We start from the raw sequence: 8,681 nt of genomic DNA, 5'->3' as shown, positions 1-8,681 counted from the left end.
TTCACCTAAAAGGAAGCAGCAACGCATTAATCTAATTATCGCGCGAAGGGTATTAATGGCTTGTTGCCTCCAAACGGGCATCGCGAATCGATCAGCGCAGTTGTTTCGTGTAAGCGAAGACGAGAAAACAGTCAATTTATTCATTCAACTTCGCATTCATATATACTGCTTATAACGTATGGCAACTGGGTACGTAAAATCTATGAGCATTTTTAATGATTCATTTGAGACCGGAAACCACTGACTCTCTCACTCACTCACCCATTCACTCTCTCGCTCGCTCGTTGTCTTTCCCTTACAACGCCATATTGTCCAGGATCCAGTCCATAACGTACCCCACCAGCACACCGCGACTGGGACGGTCCGGATTGGAGCAGTAGGCCGGCCCGTCCGAGATGATGCCGTACTGCACGTACCGCGACTTGCCATCGTACACACCGAGCGCTTGGTACGGTCCGCCCGAGTCACCGCCACAGTGATTGCTGTGGCTAGTGCCACCGGCGCAGATCATATAGTCCTTGGCGCAGGCCGGATCATCCATCAGCAGCGAGGTGTGCGCTTTCAGCAGCACGGTTGCCGGCTTCTCCTTCTCCGTCAGTCCCCAGCCTGTGATGGTAACCGAGGGCGGTAGGTGCATGCGCAGGGACGCGTACACCGGCAGACAGATCGGCCGTACCAGCTCGCCCGCCACATCGGCCGGCTTGACCAGCCGGAGCAGTCCGACGTCGTGCGTGTGGCTGCGCATTTTCTGCGCGATAGCAATCTCCTGCACATGAAGCTGCGGACAGTCCACGCCCCCCGCCGTCGTGCCGGGCGGGCATTCGGGCTTTTCCAGCAGATCGTGCTTCCCGAGCCGAACGCGAACCAGCCCCCCGTTGATGCAGTGCCGAGCGGTGAGTACGTACGAGGGATGAATCAGCGTGCCGCTGCAGATCGCCTTCTGCTTGTAAACCAGATTCGCCATCCACGGGAATTCCCCACGCTGCGCGTACGTACCGTCCTGGATTTTGACCAGCAGCCCGATCGTACCGCACGGCAGGCGAGCCAGTTTCGCTGCGTTCGGGTGGGAAACGAGCCGGTTCGGCTGTGCCGGCGGTACGCAGCAAGTCCGCTGATCGACGGATCGCTTGCTGGGGCGGGGCGGCTGGCCGCCACACAGCACGGCGGGAACTAGCGAACCCGCCTCACCGTTCGCGCCCGTACAGCGGGGAAAGGTGGAGGCGGGTTGTTTTGCTTGCGGAGGCGCTGCCTCCTGTTCGCAGAGCTTTTTGTGCGTGGCACAGTACGGATCAGTACAGCAGAAGTAATGCTGGGAAGTGAAGGACAGTTAATACATGAAACGCCAGTGGAAGAATGGACAAGATTGCTTACCCTTCGGTCGTGCACGTAGCACAGGTTCAGCTCCGGATTTTGCATCAGCTTCCGCTCGGTAGTCGTCTGCAGTGTTGGGCACTGCTCACGCAGCAAGCAAGCACCCGGTTTCCCATTCAGCCGGCAGCCGATGTGGCGCTTGCGGCAGCAAATGTGGGTTTTCGTGTCCTGCTGTACAACCGGCTGACAGGTTTTGCGATGTATCTCCTTCATGAACGTGGCGTTTGTCAAATGTTCGTTCTTTTCGATGCGCCTGTACACTGGCGAACAGTGGCGGATCGGAAGGCAGCGTTCGTCCGGATCGCTACAACCAATTTGCAAAGCTTCCCCTGCAAACGTTCCTATAGGGAAGTATAATTTGTATTAAGCTTGTAAAGCATTTCCGAGGCGGTACAAACGAACTCACCAAACACCAATGTCGCGACGATCACCGAGAATACGTTTGCGGAAATCATTCTGTTTCCGTTAGCACTGAACCACACCGTAGCACTCGTCAAGTCCGACTGAACTGAACTTCAAGTCAGGGCTGAATGAATGGCAAACTCGCGCTAACGAGCGAACGAGAGTCGAATGGGGATTTTTCTTGTGCGAAGTGTGAGTTCACACGCACAATCGAGCGGGGAATCGGGGTGGGAGACACGAATGAGTGAGAATGTTGCTACTTGTTAGCATATTATTATCTTGAAGAAGGAGGCCCGTCCGATCAGCGGCAAGGCTTGCGAAGGTGGTTGTCACTGGAGAGGAGAGGAGGCGTACATTTCTTTACCCATCTGTGGGTCAGACCGGCCGGTGCTGGGTGGGTTCGTTTCTTCCAGCATATTGGGGATTTCTACTCGCGACAAATCGTGGCAAAAAGAAAAGGATTGCCCTCACGAATGACAACCAATGGCGCAATGGGAATGAATCAGATAATAATTAACAAGAAACGAATGGTTCTCCTCCGTTATGGTGATTCCTTGCAAGAGCATCATCATATGTTTGAGGTGATTTTCTGAATGACCCAGGAAGACACATTTTCTCCCACGTTAATCGTTCTAAACAGATTCTGTTGGCACAGCATGAGCAATCACGGCAGTTTTACGCATACTTTAGAGACCTTCGTGTCTGTGCAGTCCGACCAATGCTCCACATCGTTGATAAGAATGCACAACCGGCAAGTCTGCAGTTTGTTACACCAATGGACGTTATTGCAACAGTACTATCGGGATGGTTGAAGGCAGATTCACAGTTGTTTGTGAATTTACCAGAATTTAGATTACAAATGTGTGTGTATGTGTGTCCCAAACAACGAGAAACCGTTGGCAGTTGAGAAAACTGCAGCTCTATTTCTCCAAAAATATCGCAATCGTAATGACTCATCAACTGGTTCTTTGGAGGAAAAGAAGATTCAAACCACAGCTATGCCGGGAAGTTCTTGAAGTTCTCATTATGTTGGCATTTAAATTGGAATTCTTGAATTAGTTATAATGATATCGAAAAGAAGATACATTTCGTATAATTGAGCTTAATGTAAAATGTCTTTTTTCACAATTCTATTTCCTTCATGAATAAAAATTCAATCCTGTTTCTAATTAATAGAAAGAAACGGTAAAAAGACCATTTTCAAATATATCCCCTAATTGTTGCTTGCTGGAAAATAAATTAAATTCAGCAAACTCTACTAATTCGTACCACATCAAATAATAATAATAATCTACATCTAATGCAGAATTCATCTCAAATACTGTACTTATACTTAGGTTTATGTAAATTTTACAAGGAAAATACTAAAAAATATGAATCCTTTTAAAGAACACAATGCAGGTAAGTTTTTTTTATGAAGGACACGTTTGTAGCGATGGGAAAAATGAAGATTTCGTCGGAATTGATTCCGGCTAGCTCCGCAGTTTTCTGGAATCGATTCCGGATAGTAGGTCCGGAATAAGTTTGCGGAATCGATTCCAGAATTGGCTCCGGAATTAGTTCCAAAATCGGCTCGTACATCGGAATTGACTCCGAAATCAGAATTGGCTTCAAATCGGGTGGGTCCGATTCCGAGCTCCCACCACTACACAGTTGCCTTTAACAAGGATCGCTAAATTCTGGCCAACCCATCTCTATACAGTGGGTTTGTGCTAACGCATACGGTTGGATATTAGTACCTTATGGATTGGCAATCATTTATTACTAGACTTAGCTATGAAAGACAAACCGGTTCGATAATGTCTAGAATGTATTCTGCGTCGATGATTTCTTGCCCTTTCGTTTTCTGGTTCCCTGCTGCAAAAAGCTTAAGGTCGCATCCGGCGAACCCGACGCATTGGATTGCATCTGTCGATAAAGCGTGAGAGGGCTTGTAGCAGCAGTAACAAACGGAGCAACACGTACCCTTCTATGACTTACCTCTTTCTGTACTACCGGTCCTTTGACCTGCGGCGATTGAGTCAGAATCGGGTCCATCTGTTCGACCACCGGGCCACTCGCCTCTCCGTTCTCGGTCCCTGTGACACTAAGCGTATAACTTTCCGGTGGCGTTTTACGCGGGCGGGAGAGTATACCGGTTCCTTCCGTCAGAATCCGTTGTGACGTTTCCGATTTGCAGTAGTATTCGTAGAACTGCTCCAACCGAATGATGCACTGGCTGCAGATCGTTACCGGCAGCGTATCCGCGTGAGTGATAGTTATCGGCAAACAGACGCGTATTTTGGTTAGCAGCAGCTTCCGCTGGGCGTATTCGCTAAACAGCGACACCTGCAGCTCATCGTTCGTGAGGCAAATTCGGCAAATCGGTATCTTTGAGAGAGACATTTCCATCCACTTCGCGCACTGTTTCCCGTCCAACCGGCAAGTGTCAGTTAAAAATGGATGCACCGTCAACTCGAAATCAAACTGCTCGACTTTGGATTTGAGCATCGAGCGGAATTTGATTTGTTTTGCATTATTTTCAGTCAATCAAAAGGTTCATCGTTGAAAATAATTATTGAAAATCGACGATATGATTTTGGTTTATCATATTTCCCCTTTAATGCCTTTAATTCGCTACAAACGTAATTAAAAACAAACAGCGCGAGAAAACTGCTAGAGCCAATTTGCCACGCAGGGTCGAACTCCGCGACAGCTCGAGACGCCATCGAGCGCACTCTTAATGTACGGACGGCATCGACCGCACTGCTAATGACAGTTAATTGTCAATTTTACAAAAATACATACGAAAAAAGAGACTAATTACTTTTAATGGTTTAATTCGTCGAAGAAATGCTGTTTCTGGCATCGTTGGCGTACCAGTTGGACGGTGTCTTCGGGCTGAAAATCGATGCACAGTGGACGGTGTGAAAAGTGCGAAAATTCCTCGACGAAAAGTGCTACCCGCCCTGCGTTCGCGACGATGCGCTTGCAGTGCGCGATAATGGTGTAACGAAAAGGGGAAAAACGGCAACGCTCCCATCTCAGCAACAACACCACCAGCATCATCACCAGCTCCGTGGTAGCAGCAGCGCTCCGCCCGAATACCAGCCCGACCGAACCTGGCAAGCTACTTTGGGCCTGTTTTGGTCTCGGACCTAGCACACCGTGCTCAAGTGAAGGCGTTTCGCCTGCGGGACCGAGATTGGTCCCGTCCCTCCCGTGCATGGTAGTGTGTTTATTTATCACCCATCTCAGCCGAAGCGAACGGAGCGGCCAATAATCATAACAAACTCAAGAGCGCCTTCCGTGGCCCCCAACACACAGTGTGGCAGCAGCACCATGTCGTCGGGTTTGGTGGAAAAATCGTTCGTCAACAACGATGAGCTGTTCTATCTGAAGTGGAACAACTTTCAGAAGAACGTCAGCACCCAGTTCGAAAAGTTGCGCGAAGACGACGACCTGGTGGACATAACGTTCGCCTGCGAGGGCCGAATGCTTACCGCGCACAAGCTGGTACTGTTCGCGTGCAGCCCTTACTTTAAGGAGCTGCTAAAGGTAAGAAGCATCATCGTCGCTGGTTGAGATGCAGTAGCTTCATGAGAGTTGTTTTGTACTGGTTGCAGAAAAATCCCTCCCCGCATCCGGTGTTTTTCATGAACGACGTCAAGTACGATGTGCTGAAAGCCATCCTGCAGTACATGTACCTCGGCGAGGTGCACATCACGAACGAGAATCTGAAGGAATTCATCAAAACCGCCGAAGGGCTGCAAATCCGTGGACTGAGCAAAGAAAACAATGTAAGCAATGTGTGGGTTGATGGTTCCTGCGAAGCGCGCCAAAGTGTCATTCTAGTAGCTCGTTGCCTGCTTTGATGGGGTTTACGCGTTGCCACAGCAATCTCACCTTCTCCTTCTTTCCACAGGGTGATCTGATTATCCCGACACACCAGGACGTACTGCGCCGGGAGGAAAAGAACGAACAAATGCTGGACGAGTTCTGCCGGAAGCGGTCCGACATTGGGGAGCTGCAGACATCGTCCGTGCTGAACATAAAGCGCGTCAAGACGGCCCCGGACGGCTCGATGACGGCCGGCGGCGGCGGCGGCGGTCCGGATGGAAATGGTAAGAGCGTATCCGCCGTCGCTAGGTGAAGACGATAAAGTGCTCATTCTTTCGCAGTATCGGACGTAGAACCGAAAGTGGAAATGGTCGAGTATCTGGACAGTGAGGCGGGCACGCACCAATCGCCAACGTACTGCAGCATGGAACCGTACGCGGATAAAACCAATGCCCGCACTGCCATGGGCCATCTGGGGGCAATCAATAATGGTTTGTACTTTGGATGCGTGGGCAAGTCTTCTTTCGCCGGGCGCTTTTTAAAATGCGCTCTCCTGTGTTTTGTCATTCCAGTCGCTGGTTTCAGTCAAACCGGCGCCGCGACCGTTTCCGGCGCAGCGGGACCTAATCAACCCGGTGGCTCTACCGGCCACAGCCATAATGTGCACGAGTACAAATCGGAGGACGACAGCAGTTGGATGGAGAAGTCGCTCGACAACATTTCCGTCAACTCGGAGCAAAGCATGAAGTACAACAGCGGCGGCGGCGGTGGCGGTGGCAGTGGAGGCGGCAGCGGGAACGGCGGCGGCAATGGCGACAAGAGCAAGGGGCGCAGCAGTCGGAACAGCAACCGGTCCACGGACGACAAAGCCAACTGTCTGACGCCACGCTGCTGTCCGGTCTGTTCGCGGCTCTACTCGAACGTGTCCAATCTGCGGCAGCACATGCGGCTGATACACAACCCGACGGCCGTCTGCTGCCCGATCTGCCAGAAGCACTTCAACTCCGAGCTCTACCTGAAGCGCCACTACTCGTCGATACACTCGATCAATCCTAACAGCTCTGGCGATGGTGAGCTCGTCGACACGAAACCTCCCGCGTCGCAACTGCAGCAGCAGCAGCAAGCACCTCCCCAGCAACAGCAAGGCCCTCAGCAAACGCAACAACAGCAACAGCAGCAACAACAACAGCAGCAGCAGCAACAACAGCAGCAGCAGCAGCAACAAGCCCAACAGCAACAACCTCAACAGCAAGCTCCAGCACCGACGGCAAATACCTGGAATCCGTACCATCATCACGATGCCTCCCAGTTGGTGAATCCTTTTATCAAGTAATTGATGCCACGTTATCGCAAGGCCGATGGAACCTTCTAATGTGAGTGGCGACAGTGCGACACTACCACTACACAGTCGGTCGTTCATACCCCAAGCGGTATGGAGTTGTTGCTCTGTTTCCTGGCCAAGGACCTGCTACTATGAGTGTACCTAATATCCGCATTGGTCACTTCTCTCACCTTTTGCTCACTGTCTTATAACTAATAACTGGAGTATAATACATAATTCCCCACAATTCACGAGATGTGGTGGAAGTTGAATTCATGCGGCATGTTGTAAACTCTCACGAACGGAATCCACTGAATGTGCAATACGAGAATCTATTTTTACACCGGAACCACTTGTATACATGGAACCACTACATATACATCTGCTGCTGTTTTTGCATATGAACGGTGCCGAACGTTACATACTACATTGGCCAAAATTGTATAAAAAAGGGGAAACGCAAGTAGAGAACTGATGTTGGACATCGTCCCGTACATCAGCAGCACACCAGCGATCGTCGTGTCATGTGTGCTTTGTGGTTTAGTCCATCGTTTGGTGCAATGGCGCTGTTTAGATGCACTGAAGGAAGACGAACCTCCTCCTTCCTTTGGGGAAAAGCATATTCAGAGAGAAATGTTTCAGAATATTGATTTCGTTCCGCCGTGTTGATTTTAACCTTTCGCTGGCTAGCTTTGTAAGGGTTTAATAAGTTTAGCTTTAGGGTGACTTGTTTTAACGGTACAAAAAGATGCCACGAAAGTGTGCATTGGTTTTTAGTTTAGCTGTAGAGCGACCGGTTTGCTGAACATATTGCGCCGAAATGAGGGAAGATCGTGTAAACACGCGAAAGCTAAGGGAGAAACGACGGTAGAAAAGGTCCTCTGGGTACACCCAACTGTATGGTACTATGTACTTATGCGTACTCCTTTGTTGGCTTTGCTTCATAATTTGAACGACATTGGGACGTTGGCGAAAAGTTAGTGATAGCGTTCAAACAAAACAAAAAAGCCCAGTGGTAACTTATACATACAAAAACATAGGAGGGTGAAGGGGGCCGGCCCCATGGTACAGTCGCTTAACAGCTTGTGCGCGCGCTGCGATACAAATAAAATTCGTGCCGAGAGGACTACTAATCCCCATTAAGAGCTGGATCTAAAGGGTCTGGACCGGTTACGGTTGTTGCGCCAAGTAGGAAAATGAAAAGAAGAAAGTGCACACATGCAAACAATCTGTCCTTAATCCTTGTAAAGTCGTCTGGTACGTGTCCGAACACGGAAAACAATAATATATACGTACAAATGTGTAAACGCAACTAGAACGAAAAGCAGCCTAGGTTTAATGCTTTGCGTTAAGTTTCCAGTTCGCGCAGTCGTGTAAGTTTCGCAGTGAAATGAATGGGTTTGCAGCAGGATTTGCCAATCCTCCCGCCGTTAGAGACAGGAGCAAACTTCCTTTCAGGTGCATCAGCATCTCCCAATCATGTTTACGCCGATGCTTCCGTAATTTATGTTCACGCACACTCTCCCCCCTCCGTACTATTCGCCCACATTTTAGCCTGATTATTGTACATACACATAGAGTATTAATATAGAACAGTAAAAAAAACTATCGGTAAAATGATGCAGTTGATTGGGGCGTATAAATAAAGCAAGGTGGAAATAATACTGTACACACTTCGCGCAACTTCATTCTGCTGTACAATGGTGATCGACAATCGCTTCCATCGGATGATTTCATAGCACGAATACAGTTCAACCGCGACAATCCT

General features: G+C 49.4%; 2 protein-coding genes across 3 annotated transcripts; one reads left to right on the top strand and one right to left on the bottom strand.

The window, feature by feature from the left end:
• Positions 1 to 103: 103 nt before the first annotated feature.
• On the bottom strand, positions 104 to 4,198 carry LOC1281525 (serine protease grass). Its single transcript, XM_321448.5, has 4 exons — positions 3,754 to 4,198; positions 1,778 to 3,681; positions 1,372 to 1,712; positions 104 to 1,309 (listed from the first exon to the last, which is right to left on the bottom strand). Exons 2-4 carry the CDS (start codon positions 1,824 to 1,826, stop codon positions 296 to 298), a joined length of 1,404 nt encoding a protein of 467 aa, XP_321448.5. The 5' UTR covers positions 1,827 to 3,681; positions 3,754 to 4,198; the 3' UTR covers positions 104 to 295.
• Positions 4,199 to 4,516: 318 nt separating this feature from the next.
• On the top strand, positions 4,517 to 8,582 carry LOC1281526 (broad-complex core protein isoforms 1/2/3/4/5). 2 transcript variants are annotated; one of them, XM_061646447.1, is made up of 5 exons: positions 4,517 to 5,310; positions 5,379 to 5,552; positions 5,678 to 5,876; positions 5,946 to 6,083; positions 6,165 to 8,582. In XM_061646447.1, the coding sequence occupies exons 1-5, from the start codon at positions 5,095 to 5,097 to the stop codon at positions 6,923 to 6,925; spliced, it is 1,488 nt and encodes a 495-aa protein (XP_061502431.1). In that variant the 5' UTR covers positions 4,517 to 5,094; the 3' UTR covers positions 6,926 to 8,582. The 2 variants fall into 2 exon arrangements, with proteins under 2 accessions (XP_061502431.1, XP_321449.5); XM_321449.5 differs by having other exon boundaries at positions 4,518 to 5,310; positions 5,934 to 6,083.
• Positions 8,583 to 8,681: the final 99 nt, after the last annotated feature.

The sequence above is a fragment of the Anopheles gambiae genome, chromosome 2 (assembly GCF_943734735.2).
Source record: "Anopheles gambiae chromosome 2, idAnoGambNW_F1_1, whole genome shotgun sequence".
NCBI classification, from domain to species: domain Eukaryota; kingdom Metazoa; phylum Arthropoda; class Insecta; order Diptera; family Culicidae; genus Anopheles; species Anopheles gambiae.
The sequence above is the reverse complement of the archived record's forward strand: the minus strand, read 5'-3'. Positions and strand labels throughout refer to the sequence as shown.